The sequence below is a fragment of the Ambystoma mexicanum genome, chromosome 1q (genome assembly GCF_040938575.1).
Source record: "Ambystoma mexicanum isolate Mex_15411 chromosome 1q, UKY_AmexF1_1, whole genome shotgun sequence".
NCBI lineage: Eukaryota > Metazoa > Chordata > Amphibia > Caudata > Ambystomatidae > Ambystoma > Ambystoma mexicanum.
The window spans coordinates 69,351,525-69,371,054 of record NC_090922.1 but is presented as its reverse complement, the minus strand read 5'-3'; the positions used below and the strand labels follow the sequence as shown (position 1 = coordinate 69,371,054).

Below are 19,530 nucleotides of genomic sequence, written 5' to 3'. Positions count from 1 at the left end.
TTCTGAGTTTTCAGAAGATAGTTTTGTAAGCAGTGTTTCATGTTCCATGATGGTAGTATTGATTTTCTCATACCCTCGTCCACTGCCATGGATGGCAATTGTGTGTGTTTGATTTTGTTTGTATGCTTCTTCATTAAAATATGGCTCTGTGGTTGTTGTGAGACTCCATTCACCACCACAAACATGCAAAAAATTATTTTTGTTCACATTCCGTTTATTGCTCAGTTTCATTTGTAGTTTGGTACTTAGTTTTGTTAGTGCTTAAATCCTTTTTAACACTAATATGAACAACTTCCTTTTGAGAAGTATTGCACTGTCCACGAGTGCTTGTAGAATTAACTTTCTACGGTACGTTTTAAGGGGCGAGGATGATTTTGGTCCTCTTCTTAGTAGATTCTGAAGGACTCTGTGACGAAACATATTTGCTAAAATACTTTTTTTACTATGGGTTCTTCTTATACTATCAGGATTATTAGGAACATTGTTAGCTGTACTGACAGCTTTTTTTTACAACATTTCTGTGTTTTGTGACACTTTTTGATGGAGGAGGTACAGTTTCGGTAGTTGAGACTTCTTTTATTATGTTACCCAACTGCATTAGGTGGTTTGTACCAAGATTCTCCACTAACTCTACAACAGGTGGATGCTTACATTGGGCACCTTTATTTTTATTTTCTCTAATTCTGCATTCCTTTCTATGGAGCTGCTTTTTGGTATGCATTCTTTGGTGTCTTTTGAGGAAAAAAAGTATACTTTGGTCTGTTGTCCAATGTATGTGTGCTGTGTGCATGTGTGCATAAGTGTGATGGGGAAGCTCTTTGGCATGGTGTGTCAACGCACAGTGACCTCTAACTATCATTTGGTAAGGCTACTTTACTGTTTGTATACTAGTACAATGTGCTTTAGATGAGAGTACAAAGTGCCCTACTTGTGACGAGAACCATTAATAACCGAAATGGCAAAAACTTGCTACCACAACTTATTTTCACAATCTAACTTTCTAAGGATTCCCTGTGTTATTTCAGTACCAAACACACAGGGATTTGTCAGCCATTCCACCTGTTATTCTTTGTTCAATAAATGGATATTTGTAGGTAGAATGGTTTACAAATGAATGCTTGCTTTGGTGCCCAAAATAAACAAATAACCCACGCAGCCTCTTTAAGGAGTAGTTAAAATATGAAGGTTGTACTGTACTTACTTTTTTGTACAAGAAGGCCAGGTTTCTTCGGATATGTCGTCTGAAGTGTAGATGCTGTTGATTTTCAGGACAGTAGTCTTAACTGTGAATTAAAAAAATGATATCAATTACTTTGTGTGTTTCCAGCGGTCATGATACTGCAGACTTTACTTGAACTTCTTTCGTCAGAGGATTTAACTTTCATATTTCAACCCAGTCCACGTGCACATTTCACTTCTCTCTGTGCAGTCTTACCATACTACTTTCAATATGGTACTTGAAAGTCCATCAAAATAACTGCATTTTTTAAGGGTTTGAAAATGCCTTGGTCTTTACAAAGTGTAGTATGCATAGGAGAGGTTTGTAAGCGATGGGGCAAAGTACTAGATGGGCAAACATTTTGTACTTGTTAATGAAAAGCACGATGTCCAAAAATCGGGAGACCCTCCCAAGGTCATGTCAGCACCACAATCGATAGCGATTACTATTCTCATACGATCACATTGCAAGTAGCATTACTGTAGGCAGTACAGAGTACAGAACTCTGACATTTTCACATACAAAATTGAGGTCTGCCCTAAATTCTACTTCTCAACTCACACGCTTTTGGCGGGTGTTACCCGCCTTGTAAAGGGCAGACTCACCCGCCAAGCCCCCTGCACGGCCATTCAATCCAATGGGCGTCTCACCCGCCAAAAACAAAATCGACTGATTTCACCCACCTTTAAGACAAAAATGGTTCATAGCTGTGCCTAAATAGGCATGCTTGCAACCTATGTAGAGGTTATCCAAAAGATAGTAAGCGGTCGTGCGATTTGTTAATGAAAAATCGGCATTCTTGCACTTTAAAAGGGGGAGCGTTGTTATGTGTTCCCTATGGAAATTTACCGCCATTAATTTGTCTATTTTAAATCATAAGGCTTCCACATGTACTCTGATTAAAATGTACATACCTGTACTCTATACTGATGCATGTACACATGCATGGAGCTGTACGTAGAAATTCACAATCCTTGCACAGTCGCTTGTAAAGTAGGTGCTTTGCAATGGTATGCGATTTCCATTAAGAATCATCTACAGTAATTTTGAAGTGCGCAATGTTGATGACGGAGTTCAAATGTTCGATGTTCTATGTGATTGGTGGATGATTGTGCGCCCGCTTAGTTGTGTCCAATGAGGGACTCGCTTTGGTACTGCTGTAGAAAGGGTGGAAGGACTGGGTAAGAGTTACGTGCCGCACGTAGGCAACACTTGTCCGCTGGTAGGGCGTGTCGCATACGGGTTTCTACAGCAAATCCTGCATGGAAAGACGACTGTTAGGCATCAGCCAATCAGATGTTCACATTAGTCTTTTGTGTCGAAAGACGGTGCGCACACTGAAAATGGCAGAGGTGCAGAGGGTCAGGGTTTTGCTGCTTGGAGACATTTTTGTGCAAGGCTCACAACACTATGCCGAGAGTAGGCATGTGGCACACCATTTCGATCTGCGAGGAGTGGAGGTGGTGTGGAGCGCTGACACTGATGCCAATGCTGCAGCAATTCTGCAAGTTTGCAGAGACATGCGTCGAATGACCACTCCTCATCTGGTAATTTTGCACTACGGTGCTTGCCACTTGGGATACCTGACTTTGCGTACTTTGTTGGCAGATTTGGCACAGTTAGTTGAAGCACTCATGACCATCTTCCCAACATCGAAAGTAATTTTTTCTGCTTTACTCCCGAGAGTGCAATGGAACAACACTTCTGTTTTCTGCCCAGATCAAAGCATCGGGAGGTGCATCATCAATCGCGGCATGCATACATTCATGCTACGAGTTGGTATGTTTTTTTGTAGCCACGATAACATTGCTCCTAGCAGTGCACATTACTTTGAAGGAGATGGTGTTACGCTATCCTCTTTGGGAAATGCGATGTTTTTTTGGAACATAAGACTTGCTCTAGAGAAGGTTCTGTAATGTTTGCAAGAGTAAAGGAAGGACAAAAAATACAAAAAAATACTTAAAATACCACATGTCTGTACGATATGTCTTCTCTCTCTCACAGTACACCACACAGCCATGGCTTTCCGTGCTCGAAAACAGATTATCTGGATTGTGGGAGACTCATGGATACATTGGTTGAAGGTGCATGCAGAAAGCTGTAGTTCATCTACAAATCTCGGATTTCAACATGCGGAAGTGCACTGGCATGGCATGCGTGGCATGAGATCGGTGGACTTGGTAACTCTTTGTGTTATTTTACAGACAGAGCGTCCTCCAGATATACTCATCATTCATTGTGGAGGAAACAGTTTAGGCCATGTATCTGGCATTTCTTTACAATTTGCGATGAAGGAAGGACTCGCAAAGCTCATGGACATGTTTCCAAATTGTCAAATACTTTTTTCCTGTATTGCCCAAAGATAAAAATAGTTGCGTTCTTCTGCATTTGGTCCACAAATGGAGAAAGCGATACGCAATGTGAATAAGGCTGTGTGTGCCTTTTTAAGAGATGTTGGCATGTCCTCTTTCCACAATGATAACATTTTGTTTCGTAGCAGTTTCATTTTCCGCAGAGATGGAGTCCACCTCACATATGCTGGTAATCAGATGTTTCTTCACAATTTACAAAATGCATTGCACCTTCTTTTGAAATCACACTAACCTATCTGACAATCTGTTTTCCCCAATCCACTGTTTTTGACCCACACAACACACCACCAAAAGGCTCTTTTCAGAGCCGCCACTTACTCCCAACGTACACTTTATTGTGTTTGCGCCGCTTGGACCCTCCCTTTTTCCCCTCTACGACTGTCCGCAAGCTTTTGCTGAACTCCGCAGGGGTCTACGGCCTTCACTTCATAGTTCTATTGTTACACTGAGAAAGGCGGATCTGACAAGAGCCTTTTCTGTCATTTTTGTTGTTTTTACGTTCATTAATTAACAGCACTCGACACACTAGGAGAAGAGGCGAAAGGAGGGTAAGGAAGGGACACCAGCCACGGGGATAAGAAACGGCAACTCAACAGACAAATATTACAGGTGATCTTTATTTAGGTAAGGAGCACATCTTCTGGTGCTCGGTGACTGCAGCCTCAAAAGCCCTTCGAAAACTCTCCCCCCTGCAGAGTACTGCTTCACAATACGTGCACACTGTCACCTTTGAAAGGTAAGGGGCCACAGCATTGTGAATGGCTTGTGAAGCAGCTGGAGGGAGGTGCTCCCCCACAGGAGTGTCTCTTGTGGTGAGAGGAGCGGATTCCGAGGATGCTGTGGAGGAACTCAAACGACTACGCTCTTCACATGGCACCACCTTGCGAATGTCCGCAGTGTGGAACGAAGTGATGTGTCGCTTCCTGGTTGTCGTACCAAAACTGTACGCTCCAAATCTCCCACGACTCAACACCACATCGCACTGGTTACACTTCACCAGGTTCGCACGTGCTTTTGGTACATTCCCATAAACAGAAAACAACCGCCACACCCACGACTCCCGCCGAGTGCTCCTAGTGCGGAGTTCCTCCACTTCATTCTCTTCCTCCTCTTCTTCCTCAATCTCTACATCCTCACCCATATATCTCTGCAGGCCCTTGGTGAGGTGGTGATGGTGGCGGGTTTGGGGGTGGTGCAGATGCTAATAACCCAAAAGCAGCCATGGAAGCCATACCAATTAATTTCCTTTTGGTCACTACAGCAGTAAAGGCAACACACCTCAATCTGCTATAGCTAGTAGGACAATGAAGATGACTCGGGGGCGTGGCCTTTTGTAGGAGTGCAGGGGTGTGCCTCCTGACCGTCTTCATCCCTACAAAGCGGTACACACATTTTACACAGCAACTCCTGAGGTTTGGGACGTGTGAAATTACATTTTTACACTCCACAGTACTTTGCCTTGTGTGTACAAGTTCATTTTTATTGTTGCGTAAGCACACAAACCGTGGAAACTAGTCCCGACGCTCAGCATAAAGTCCCCTGGACAGCAAATGCAAAGAATCAAACATGAGCATGCGCACAAGTGTCCTACGGACACTGTTCGGGTTCTCAAACTACTTCAAAGTGCGACACAAGTGAGACAGACAGTTAGGAACTGGCGCACTGTTCGCAATACTTACGTTTGTACTGCGCATGTGCACGCATGCTGTGTTCACTGTACGGCCAGTTCCAGTGTCCTTAGGAGAGCTCAATTTTGTTTGCCTACGAACCTGCCGGCCACCGTGCCTGTTCTACGGACGGCACCATTTTGGCAGCGCCCAATACGGACCGCTATAGTGTCCTTCACACACTCCCTTTTTACTCATTTACACCCATTCCGGACATCTTGTGTGTTCTATGCCCATGTATTATCTCGTTTCCAAGTGGTACGCTGACGAAGTATATAATTTGGGCACCCCTTTTTGTTTATGTACGCACATCTTCTAAAGATGGTGCAATCACACATCACATCCGTCTTACTTCACATTAGACAGCACCCACATTGCATTGCTTGCGGATAGGTCGAACAGGCGCGCTGTTCGCGAACATTTTACGTCTTTTTAAAAAACAATTCTACACACACACTCTTTCTCTACAACTACTGCACAAAAACATTTTAAACACACACACACACACACACACACATCAATCTAAAGAAATAGCGGGGAAGCGGACACGGAAACAAATATGAGGGAATTAGGATTCAACACGGGCTGGTTATGAGAAGATTTGTGAGGGGAAGAAGGGGAAGAAGGGATGGATATTTCGCCACAACGTCTATTTTCCAGTTCATGGTTTGGAGATGGTTCACTAGGGAATGGAGAAGCAGGGCAGGTGCAGGTGGGGCAATGATAACGAACTTTTCCTCTCACACAGTCCTTCACAAACTCCCGTAAACTTTGAAAATTGTCATTCAATGTGTCTATTTTCTTCTCTATCCTTTTTATTCTGTCTTCTTCTGTCTCGTTTGTTGCCCTTTCTTCTTTTCTTTCCTGGTCTGTTAAAATTCCATAGGTTGAATGCCTCTAAAATACTGGTCACTATTTTGCATATGCAGAGCACTCTGTACCATTATTGTCGCTGTCTTCAGACATTTCGTCATGTGGGAAATGATCCTCCAGCCACTCCAAAGTACTTGCCATTTCTGAGTCACAACAACAGAAAGAAATTACTATTTATGCACTACATACCACAAAAAAAATCACCCATATAAAAACATGAACTGTACTCACTCTTTTGCTGTAATGTCCCTTCGTCCTACTGCGTCCGTCCACTGTTGTTCTAGGCTGCCGAGTTTCTGTGAAGTGATTACGCTGGAGGCATCCATTATTTTTTATGGTACCATCCACTTTATTCTACATGGTTATTAAATGTGTGCTTTTCTTTTCCTAACTTCAGGTTTCCATATTTACTTATTACTACTTCTAATATCTTTATTTCCTTCTTCTACGTTGCACATTTTATGTGTAAAACAATAGTACATTTTCAGCTATCCCCCGCCTCTTTGGGTCATGTTGGTGCTGTTCAACCCCATCCACAAACAGGCGCTCAGTCCGTCCCTTTCAGTATCATTAAGGAGGGGGTTCTGCATGTTCTATGTTAAATCTATGTCAAGTACGTACATTATACTACATATCTTTCAAAATCCTATGATTACAGTTCTACTCTGCTGAACGACTTCATTGCCACCATTTCATGTTTAAGTTCCACATTCCAAAAGCCTATGCAATTCCCTACAAAAAAACGTTGTTACGGGGACGTCATGGTTAAGTTGCCCTCCGAAAAACCAGTTAAATTCACTACAAAAAAAACTTGTTAAGGGGACATTATGGTTAAGTTGCCCTTCCAAAAACCTGTAAAATTCACTACAAAAAAAAAACTTTGTTGAGGGGACGTTATGGTTAAGTTGCCCTAACAAAAACCTGTACACTTCACTAAAATAATATTTCCACCTCCACTTTATGCTTCAAATTAAAACCGAAAACCCCCTGAAATTCGACAGCTATGGTAAACTAAGCCCCCACACCTGCGCACTGCTAAAACTAACACCCAGACCATGAAAGATGTCATCTCAAATGTCAATGATGACATCAATGACGACATCACTTGTTTAGCCCCTTTCTTTTCGTTCCCTGTCCTACATATATATGTACATTCAGTAAAAAAATGTCACTAAAGGAATGTTATACTTCACAGTGAAACCAAAAACCACTGCACATTCCCCCATTATGGTAAGCTAAGCAACCATAACTCGCCCCATCTACGTGCATTGCTAAGACTAACACCCAGGACATCAAAGATGACATCACTGATGACATCACATGTCTGCCTCAGGTATTTTGGTGCATTTAAAAATGTAGGCCAGGTGGTTTTATTCACTGACAATCACAATATAAAAATTGAAAAGGTGCTGTATATGAAAATGTTACCCTTGTCGTGTGTTCTTAAAGTACTTTCCTTAGGGTCAGGTCTGAGTTCATGATGCACATGCATGGGGCATTAGCAGGCCTCAAACACACAATTAATTTGTATTCAGGAAGGTAAACTTTCTGATGATGCTGATCAACAAAGTATATAAATATATATAAAATCGGTCAATTGTTCATTCGAACAATTATAAACGAACAATTTGGTGTATACCAATCTCGCACGAACCATGTAGTACATATTTGATGTAAGAGTCAAGTGTGATGTCTTGTTCCTAATCTCTCCTCTGAAGCAGGGGCAGGTGGAGGCAGCGATGCAGACGGTGCTGCAGCAGACTGGAGAAAATGTGAGGTGGTTGCAAAGATCCTGGCCTCCTGCCCTCAGCAGTCTCTGACACTGGAGGACTACTACCGTCAGGTTTGCCCGCAGGTATGTTGGTTATCTTGAATTCTCCTTAGCTCTTATTGCCTTGGGCCTTTTGCTTGATTAGGTTGTATTATACTGAAAGGGAACCGGTACCAATAATTTCAGTGGGTGAGTGTATTCATGCATATACACACGTGTGTTTTATAATCTAACACACTTGCAGTTTTACACACACACACACACACACACACACACACTCTCTCTCACACACCCACACACCCATGAGCAGATGCTTAGACACCTGCTGTTATATTTTTTGACAAATTCCCAGGGTAGGTGATCGCATTATCATAAGGTCCGTTAACAGCCCCCATGTCACCCCAGTGTTAGTCCAGACCGGAGCTCCAGTTATTCGAGGGAGCCAGCTCTTCACTGGAGGTAAAGTAACTCTACATTCACAGATTAGCACGGTAAACAAGCAGCATTCTGGAGATGCACCCACTCCTGCATCAGTGGGAGCGAAAAAGCCTGCATCAAGGCAGTCCCCTGGCAGGTGTCCTTCACACATCTTTTGAAACAAAGAGGTCTCTGAAATCCCCCGTTCCCAGATACAAGGAACATTGTAATAATGCATACTTTAATTAAGCAAATGTATTGGTAGGGCTAAGATGAGGAAGCAAAATGAAGATAACTTGGGTGTGAGGGAGGGAGGCAGAATATATGACTGATTACTGTTAGGTGATGATAAATGCACAATACACCAAAGAGACGTTACTCTTTATAATACAAGCGAATTCTGAAAGCAGATGCAGTGCAACTGAGAAAGGTATAGCTGCAGATAAACACTGTAGAAAAGACACAAGTCAGTTTATCTGTTTAACCTGAAGCACTACATCCGAGTCACGATTGTGTACAAAAAGGTAATAAGAAATAACATGGCTTTTCAAAAACGTGTAAGGCACATAACGGTGAATACAATTTCAAAAATAGATATTTGGCAGCTCATGTTGTGGCACTTGTTAGTAGGCCTTGTATAAACAAAATGCAGTATTGACACATCGAACAATAGTGGTGGGAAGGGTTGATAATTTCCACAGCACAGGTCACTTAGCAAGGAGGTGAGGCAAATGTGATGGCTCTGATCTTGCGTAGACTGTGAGAAGGGAGACTGATCAATGCTCAGTATACACAGGATTCTAGGGAAAAGGGCGGGATTAGACAAATGTCAACGCGGACAAAAGCTCACAGTGCCATACCCAATGCTGAAATCCAGGTTTGTGATGTGGACACGGTCTCCAGCCAATGGACAATAGGTGTCTCTGTGTTCATGGATTAATTGTGCATGTAATGCTCTTGGGCTTTTAGGAAGAGAGAGGTGTATCGTGTATGCTCAGGTACACACAGCGACCGCAGTGTGTGCAATATGGATTTAGAAATCCTAGGTGTGCACGGTGTGGTACCCCAAAGGAAACAAGAGCAAGGGTGTTCAGTGCTCGGAGTCTCTAAAATATTCACCCAATAGTTCATCCCTGGGGTCTTGCTTAGTTATGTCTGTTCGAGTGAGAAGAGAGTATAGAATGGCAAGTGGAGATGAACCAACCTTTGTTAAGCGGATGCCTACCTTGTTTTGCTGAATCCTCTAAAAGCCTCAAGGCAATAAGTGACCTTTCGTTCTCCTCATTGGTGAAGCAAAGGGTGTAAGTTAATAGACAGATTTTAAATTGATTGCCAATTGCTAGTTAACGTTGTTCTCTCTATTTCAGATTTTGGATTTGTTTCACATTAGAGAAAAGTTAACAGCTCGGCAGTTTCAGAGAGTTGCTACTATGACCCTTTTAAAGATGACCAAAGCACATCCAGAGCTGGCGGAACAATACCTGCTCCAACCAATGCTAGATCCACTACTCCGCTGCTTGGATACGGCGGGTAAATATACATTTTACATTGATTTACCTTTCCTATTGTCAAACAACGTTTGCCTCCAATGTGCTAAAAAGAAACCTAGATCATTACAGGCAATTAAATTACCTTACCTAGTATCAGTCTGCATTTTTGTCAATTTGGCCTTGCTCCTAATGACTACTTTATTGCTCTTCAGTCCATATCGCTAGCCTTTCTTCTCATCTTGTTGGATCGCTGAGTCCTGTAGTTTGCCTGGATAAAAAACTCCACCAAAGATGCTGCACAGTGATTAAGCAGAATGTGGAACTCTCAGTATGCCAACTCTTAGGTTCCGGGTACAACGCTCCCCTATGTAACCAGCTTCCATGGCCCAACCACTAGTTCTTTTTTTTTTCCGACTAGCATGCGCAAAAAAAAACAGGGCCTCACGTTGTCCTTTTTTTCATCACTTTGCATTTATTTTAGCTGGTGAGTTCAGTTTTCTTGTTTTAACATTTGGGGTACCTACATAACACCTTATTTTTCCAAAGAAAAACTGATTGGATTGGGTTAAAGAGCTTTATATTGAAGCTCTTAAATATCTACTGCACCGCATGGGGCTACATGTCACATGTCAATCGCTGCAAGGTATATATATCCAGTGCACACACTCCTCTTGCCTGTCGACCTGCACAGAGCGCACGTCACATGCTTAGGCAGCATTTATCCAGTGCTGTCTTGTGCATTCTGCGCCAGACCCTGCTTGGGCACCTCTGGAGTAGTATTCCTAACATGTCAGTGAAAGGTAGGGATCCAGTCTTGAGGTTGGCGGTGGAATTTGTCAGCAACAGCTGGCCTTAAGATGGTCCATACTGGGGTGATAGTGGGTGGCTGGCATGTCTATTGCTACTAGGTAGAAAGCTGCATTCCTAGTGCCTGAGCTCTTTGATGCCAATTGAGGCACAGTTGGTTCTGGATCTTCAGGCACCCAGGTGTGTTCCGGTTCTACCACTGGTTGTGTGAACACCAGCAATCAATCTTTCTCTGATGGCTGCCCTTCTCCTCCCATATAAGATCATTACAGTGCTAGAGAAGGGCCATACGTCCTTCACTGAGCTCCATAAAGTTCCTGTCTGCCCTGGGTTGATCAGCCTCTGGCTGAATCTCCCAAACAGGCATTGGTGTATGTGTGTCTGTATATGTACCCCAGGTCCATACTTCGTAGGTTTCCTTGCTCCCTCCATGAACCCGATTCTGATGCTGCTGTAGATTTCTTTGAAAAAGAGGTTCCCAAAGGTTCCTAGAGGTTATCCGCCGCTTCTTACTTGTGGTCGCTTCTACCCTGGAACTGGGGGCGGTTGCTTTCACAGCTGATCTGGAATGTGTTGAGGATTATGGGATCATTATCATTCACCAAAGGGTGTACACATTTCCAGACCCCCCCCCTCCAAACTTTTTGGCTTTCTTTGCAATGGTCGTTTCCTCCTCCTGATCCCAAAACGTTTCTGAACAATTATCCGTGTCCAAGGACTATGTTTTTAATATTCAGCTGTTGCTGGGCCCTACAGTGACAATTCAGCAGTTTGTGAGCTCCTGCGTATGTTTGTACACTCCACTTGTTCACCGATGTCCTTTCATTGATCACTTGAGTTGGAGGTTAGTGCTATTGCAGCTTCTTGGGCGGAGTCAGACCGACTCCTTGACATTCCAACATTGGATATATTCCTGGATCTGCAGGCTGATTACTTCAAGCACAAATGTGCTTCTACTCAACCTCAGCCTCAGGAGCTGGTCCACATGGATTCCCCTCCTTTCAGCAGCTTATGCGCCAAATGTGCCAGAGGCTCCTTCAAAACAGTGGATTTAAGGGACACTGCCTTCTCGGAGTAGAGGGAGCTGCTAGGTCCACCAAATAGGCAGTTTACGGGCATGATATTGAAATCTTGGAGCTTTTGGGCTCCACCACTCCTGAGATCCCCATGGGTTCAGGATTAATTATGAAAAGAAAGCCTAGATGGTCTGCATCCTCGGTGCCACTGGCGTTCTCTGCATTAATTTGCTGCTGCACAATGAAAATCACATTTGTCCAAGCCTGCATGGTTTAAATACTTTCATAATGAATACAAGCCATCTAGAGATGGTTTGTTTGTGGCTCAGAGCAATTTGTCTCCCAGATCTGTTATTGCCACTGCCTTTGGTAGGGACAACGCTATGGCCTCGCCATGGTAACACTTTTTAGTCAAGGAGTGTAATGCTCTCTTTTAGTCGAGGAGAGCAACTCCTGGGACAGTTCTTTATTAGAGAGGTGTTCCCACAGTGGGGGGTGTGTGAGGTCCTGCGTCAGAAAACAAAGTTGATCACAATTCTGGATTTGCCTTCTAGCAAGCGAATACCACCTGCATCCAATTTAGGTTTCACGATTAAGTCACATGTCTTAGGCTAGAGCATGGGACTGAGCAGAAACCACCACCCACTCTGAAGTATCCGCTGGAGGAGGTATATCTATTATTCCCCAGATTATCCATAGCCTTCACTGTTTGAACCACTCAGCAAGAGAAATAGTCCCATTATTGCAGGTGTCTGTGGAGCGGGGAACAGTAATGCAGAGGACTGGTTTTTCAAGAGCTACAACCCGGTGTCTGGGACCATGGTTGGGTGCACATAGTACAATCTGCCGATGTTTGCAGGGATTTAGGCATGTTAAAGAGGTAACTGCTTTCCTGAAGCAGGCACACAGGAAGACTTGGCACGGGTGGGTGACAGGTCGCTGCAACCCAACATCTGAAACCAAATCATTGTAATGCTCTTGGCTAGACCTGCTTACCAGAATAACATCGGGTGTCAGAGTTGTAGTTCCTGGTAGAGGTGCCATTAACCGTGCTAAACTACAGCATTCACACACGTAGCCAGTAAACAGTAAGGAGCCCCATAAAATGTACCAAAGGTGTGTAAAAAGGGATGGGAGACCAAGGCAAGTGTGAGAGACAACCGTTAGGGGTATGAGGTGAGGAACAGTAAATGGCTGAGTGGTGAGGAGGAAAGATGGCAACGGGGAGAGCAGAGGTTGAAAAGGTGGTGAGGAGTATTGAGAAGTACTGAGGAGAGGAGGAAAGAGGAAATAGGGAGGCACATGGAACAGGAAATAGGGTGAAGATTGAGGAGGGAGGAGATTATAAGAAGTAATGAAAAGGCAAGAGTTGAGATTTGAGGAGAGCGAGTATATATCTGAGTTTGAGCAGGAAGGGGCAGTGAGGAGCACCAGGGAAGAGAACGGGACAAGGTTGAGGCCTGGGGAGGGGAAAGAGGGAAATGTCAGGGAAAGACATTGGTGGCTGAGGATAAGATCAGACCAGACAATGGAAGAACATTGAGGTGGCAAGAAAGAGAGGGAAAGCAGATGGTGAAGATGAGAAAGGAGCAACTGAAAAGCAATTGAGCTTTTCCAGACTGAAGCTCCTGGAGTGGCTCATATATTGGTGGCGGATCAGCACCATAGGTAGGTCGTGATGAGCATAATAAGGGGTTAAGCTGGAGAACCCCTGTGCCAAACATGATCTTAATAGATTTGTGAGCATGATGCCTGGCCCACATAAAACCATCGCATTAAGCCAAGAAAGAAATAGAGGCACATAAAACCGCAGCATCCAAATTCCTTTTGCTTGCCAGCATGTAGAGTCTAAGGTAGAGAAGGGTCTAGGACCACAGTCCTAAAGAGTAGCCTGACCAGCTTGTGTTTTGTTGAAAACCCCAGCTTCTGACCTCTGTTAAACCTAATTCTTTGATTTCTGTTTCTTATAAAATAATTGACTCCCATATCTTCTCTTAGTGTCTTCTGTTATTTCCTTGAACCTGGCGCTTATTATCACAGATTTTTCTTGAGATGGATATGCTTGCTGAACATTTGTCGGGATGCTGCGAAACAATTTGTCTGGTCACTCTTAAAAACAACACCCTTTTGCTGCAGCTTTCAATGAACAGGGACATGACCAATACGTTATCCCAGTTTGTGATCATGAGGGTCCATGCACACATGAAAGCCTCTAATCTTCAATCTGATGTGCCTTAGAAAGTGTTAGACGTTCCTTTTGCTGGTGAGACCATTTTTTGCTCTACCAATGAATAGTTGCAACAGTTTACATTTGGCCTTTGATGGTTAGATTGTTGTTTACTATCTTCGCTATTACAAATCCAGCTGTAGCCTAATCCTAAAAATCTTGGCAGCCTACATAGGCAAATGTTGGTACTTATAACAAGAAGAGGCATTAGACATCTAAAATGTAGCCTGTAGCTGTGGCACTTATGTCTGAATCATCTATCCGACTCTGCTCTGGTGCCTAGCCCCCTATAATTTTGAATCCCTTTTTGTTGGTATGCGAGGAGCAGAATTAGCCAGTTTTTCAAGCATTGGCAAGACCTCAACCAAGACCAATGTGTCCTTATCCAAATCAAACCGGTTTATGCAGTGTCTCGGATAGCCACAGGAACACTCGACATTTAAAGACTTTCATTGAAATAATTGAGAATGTGCTCTCCAAGGCTGTCTGTCTGTCTCCATTTCTTGTCTCCTCTCGTCTCCTAGCCCAGACGACCCTAAGCCCCAGAATGGTCCCTAGCGGTCTTTAACAGCTACTGCAACTGACTGGTTGTGATGGCCTAAGGGAAATCTCTCTTCAACCCCATCTTCTCCCCCCCCTTGTCCCACCTCGTCCGCTCCTTCTACCCCTTCTTTTCCCCTTCTTTCTCCCCTTCTGCCCCCCTTCTTCCCGCTTCCTCTTTTCCCCCTCCTCCTCCTCTTTTTGCCCTCCTCTTTCCCCCTTGCTCCCCCCACTGCTACTCCCCAGTCCACCCTGTGCATGTAGAGATGATGGTACAATATGCAGCAGTACTGGTTGATTGAAGAGTAGATGAGAAGGGTGAGATGAAAACAAATCCAACAGAATCCAGGAGGTTGATAAAGGAAGTAATCCGGTGTGAATCAACTCTCAATGGGAAGGCAGACAAGGAAACGCAGTCACGGAAGGCAGACAAACCAGGGAATAAGGAAGCTCAGAGGGAAAGAAAAAGGTGGGTCAAGGAACTAGAACTGAAAAGGTAATGACTAAGGGCTTAGAAAGTAGTGCTGAGCAAGGCAAGGAATTTACCCGAGTTGAGATGCAAGGCCCTGTGTCAGCGGAGACTGTTTATTTTGCAAAAAGCGGAATCTGCGATTGGTGTACAGGAGTTGCTGGAATGACTAGAACACAGCAAGCGCTTCTGCACAGAACGGCAAGGCACTGTTAGGAAAGATTTCCATTTCACGTATAATTTTCCCTCCAGTTGTGTACCCCCCAACTTTTTGCTGATGTTAAACACCATAGTCTGACTTTACCAGAGGAGCTCAGCCTTCTGCTGCACTCCTCTGGGCTTTTCGCTCACTTTTTATGGGGAAACTGACATGCCCTTAAGACAATCAGTACTGGGAGACTTTGTTTCCCTTAGTCCTTTCCAATGTTGCAACTTTTGTGCAACATGTAACCAAGTGTACAATGTACCTCCCCGTACAGTGCACTTTGGTCTATTAGTCATTTCCAAAGGCCTTAGATACTCTAAAAGGATTTTTTAGGAGAAGTACAGATGTGCCTTGGATAGGGCTGGTGGCAGCTATCATTTCGTATATTTGTAACCCTTTCCTGCCAGGTAAACCGCAATTACCGCTTTTGGCACAAACAGGTGGCCTGGCTTCAAAATGGCCATGTCACAAGGTTCTTTGTCCTGTCCTTTGGCCATCTGGCCCCTTCACCTTCCCCAGGTCGAGTCGACCCGGGTCAGTCCTTATTTGGGCATGCATTATCCCGCGAAGCACCAAGCTTTTGCGGGCTTCTGCATGCCTTGTGTGTGTGCCCCAGGATGTGGACTGGAACGTCCGGTTCCAATACACATCCTGGGTGCCAGAGAGTCTGGAGTGCTGTGAATGCCTGGGACCACTGTGGTCCACGATTGGTCCACGTATGGTATGCCTGTATGTGAGCAGCTCTCCCATTGGGTCCTCTTCGTTTAGGTGGGAAGGAGATTCTGGATAAGAGAAGGCCCCCAAACACCCATACTATGTCGATCTCTGGAGTTCTCACTGAATGAAGGATAGGATCCTAGTAGCCTGAAACAAAGAAGCCGAGTCGAGGAACCACTGGTGACCCGCTGGAAGGTTTGGCACCCTGAGCCCGCTGTCGTCCCGTGGGACCCCTCTGCATCTGGTCGTCCTAGAAGGTCTGCGAAGACGCTTCGACCCATTGGAATAGTGGGACCAACTATTCTCAGAAGCTTCGTCAGACCCTGCAAGTAAGCTCTCTTGGAAGTGTCCCTGGGCTAACCAGCTTACACAGACTCTTTGCTCTGATACCACCACCGTTTCGAGGAGGCCCTGGAAACTTGGTACGCCGCTAGCTCTGTCTTCACGCCACTCTCACACTGAATTTCATACACTTGGCGTTCCCAGGTCTGGAGTAAAGTGAGTACGCCCGAACTGGAGTATACGCGGTTACCGTGTCGCCCAGCCGTGGTGATGAACTTTGCAGGTGCATTGCATTTGTGCCCCTCTTGCCCCTGAAGCCTGCTCAGTGAAACTGGCCTGATCCATCCACCAGGAGCTGAGAAATCGCCACTGTCCCGTTTGGGAATTCATCAATGTATCTTCGTCGCTGAAAGCCGCAGAGCCGCCAAATTGCCACACTTGAACCTGCAGCCCAAGTGAATTCGACTGCCGAAGTTTGGTCCGGCGTGCACCGGGGGTCGGTGAGTAATCGCAACCCTAACCGGTGGCCCCTAGCGCCTCCATCCATTTTTACACACAAGTAGCCCCTGAGGGCCTCTCTCCTTTCTGCTGCTAGTGCGAACTATCAAACTATTCCCAACTCTTGGAATCGACTCTGCCCACAAGTGGAGGCTCTCCTCGAATAGTGGGAACCTATTCATCACCTCACCCACCTTCCTGAGCTGCTACAGACACTTGATGAGACCCAGTTTTGCCCATTTGAACTACCGCGTGCGCCAGCAGTGTAAGTACATTTGAGCAATAGGCTCCACTCTTCTTAGGGATTGGACTGCCTCTTAGTTAGGAGTGTGTTGGATGCAGAAGGGACTAAAGGCTGTTTGCACTGCCTGTTTCCTTCCCACTTTTAAGTTGTGAACCCATTTCGTGCATTAACCCTCTAGACCCCATTGGTCTTGTATATATGTATTTGGATAGGATTGTGTTGGCTTGCTAGTATTACTGTGATTTCATTTGTGTGTTGAAACTCAAAGGCCTTGAAATAAATGCATTTTTAATATATATACACCTCACTGGGAGTGATTTGTAAGTGTCCTTTGCTCTATGTGCTCATTGAGGTCTTTCAGTCACCCTCACCCCTCCTGAGACCTAGTCTTCACCGCCGCCAAGCTACCTTGATTGGTTTGGCTTGTCCAGAAGGTTACCCTGTTCTGAGAAACTAGGCTAGTCTTCTGAACCTGTGCCCACCAGGTCAGAGTTTAGAAATCCATCTTACCAGACACTATGTTGGGAGAAAAAATGCTGTCAGTCTCCATGACGACCACAAGGAGCAGGGGTGATGGATCATGACAACCCTACAGATAAAGGGGTTTATCGACCACTTTTACTCCCTATAAATAGGCAAATACTCTAAAAAAAAGAATAGGGAGTAAAAATGTTACCAACAGAAAATAGGAAACAGAGATGTACAACCTTGTGCACCCTGCTTTCACTTATACAGCTCCATGGAAATGTTTGCACCAATAGTGCACGTAGTAGCACAGGAAGAAACTAATATTGTTACTAGGAGTGTACTGAAATTCAGCTTTGAGTAAGTATTTGGCCGAATGTGCCTGAAAATAGGATATTCGGCTTTGGGAGTTTATTCCCGGTACATTGTCCCCAAAGAATCCGGTGCTTAAGACCTATTCTTTACTTGTCAATTCTAAATATTTTCCTTCTGTGAGACACATTCCAAGTGGTTTTTTTTGTTGCAGGCATCTTGGAGTCCCTTGACAAGAGGGACATTTTAGCAGCCCTTGTTCTTCAGGACCCTTAGTGTCACACTCCCATCCGGAAAGAACATCTGAAGTGTCTTATAGTCGCAATGGAGGGTTAACGTCTTCAGTTCAAACGTCTTGCCTTTTGGTCTGAAAAATGCCCCAAGGGTGTTCACAAAGCTTCTGGTGGTTCGTGTTCATACCTGGATGATTGATTTGTCGGGGCCCCTACCAGGACGCTCCTCTTGGAAAATGTTTAAAATGACCATACCCTACTTCAGTAAAAATCACATTTGTCTCGTGCAGAGGGTCCAGTTTCTCAGGTGAAATTACAACACTTCATTGGAAATGGCCTTTTCTCCTCCAGATAGAATGTTTCCTTCAAGGATCATGATTCATACCATGTAGTTCAAAACGTTTTTGGACGTCATGTAAGAAGTTACATACATGTGATGCCTTTTGCGAGACTCCGTATGTGGCAGGTTCTGCTTTAGCAGTCCAGATGGCTCTTTGCTGTTATGGAAAGCGGCCTTCACCTTTCTCAGTCTAAGCCATTGAAATCACTGAGTGAGCAATGGATAAGAAGGTGGCTCTGGTACTACTATCATATACTACCTTTAGGTAGCACATATCAGTTATTTAGAGTTGGGATGGGAGCAGGCAATTGACTACACCCCATTCAAGGTGTATCCTTTGAAATGCACACAACTATCTATATGATAATGCTTGCCTGGCTGCCTTGATTCAATGTGAAAACCTCAATGATTAACATAGACGGTCTGACATGCACAAATGTCTAGACCATAGGGTTAGCAGGCCTGAGTGGCTCGTAATACTGAATAGACTATGTTTCCATGTGGGAGGGCCCCATATACCTTTTTATTTATTTTAAAAACAATATTTTTTAATTTTTAAAAATATTTTTATTCAGCACAAGTAGCCCCTGAGGGCCTCTTTACAAGATCCTGAGCCCCCACAATCTTACACATATAGTTATATGCCTTTTGTTTTATGTTTTTCTCCCCCCGCCCGTAACTCCCTCTCGCCCCAACCCGGCCTGCATCGCACCAGTCTTTCTTTCACCAAGCCCTGTCACAGTAACACTTTATCCTTGGGTTCTTTTACGTCCTGACTGGTCTAGTCCCATACAGATAGAGCGGCCACCAGTTGTATGCAGGCGGTTAGCCCTCCATCCTCCGAATCCTCATTCCTCCCCCTGGCTTCTTGCCATACTGCTGATTCTGCAATTGCCCATTTCTGCACAACGTGCCACCACCCTTGAGCAGATGGTTTTGTCTGTGCTTTCCAACCCATGGCCATTCTACGTTTAACCAGTGTATACGCCAGGTCCTTTAGTTTGCTCACATGCTTAGCCCTACGTGGCCTTGGGAAGCCCCCCCAACAGGCACACCCATGGGGAACTTGCGTCCAATCTGATCTCTACCTTACCCATGATACCAGCCACCACCCCCCAGAATCTGCCAATTTCCACACCAGACCAGAACATATGCACTAACCCTGCATTTCGGGCATGCCTGCGTTCCCGCGTGATGAAACTGTGCTATTTTATCCATGGTTAGATATGCTTGGTGGGTTACATATAGCTGAATTTGTTGCAATCTCGCATTTCTTGAATCTTTCTTATGGTACCCTTGTGCTCTACCCCACATCCCATCCGATATTGGTTCTCCCACGTCTTCTGCTCACTGCTGTCTCGTACGG

General features: G+C 44.6%; 1 protein-coding gene across 2 annotated transcripts in view; it reads left to right on the top strand.

Annotated features, from left to right (window-relative positions):
* Nucleotides 1-19,530, top strand: part of TANGO6 (transport and golgi organization 6 homolog) — a 1,470,654-nt gene that overhangs the window by 357,633 nt on the left and 1,093,491 nt on the right. Inside the window, exons 5-6 of one of the 2 annotated variants that reach the window (XM_069635546.1) lie at nucleotides 7,850-7,986; nucleotides 9,687-9,849. The exons of the other annotated variant lie outside the window; for it this stretch is intronic. Of the exons in view, the coding sequence (XP_069491647.1) occupies nucleotides 7,850-7,986; nucleotides 9,687-9,849 (300 nt within the window). The remainder of the gene's footprint in view (nucleotides 1-7,849; nucleotides 7,987-9,686; nucleotides 9,850-19,530) is intronic. 2 annotated transcript variants of the gene reach the window in all.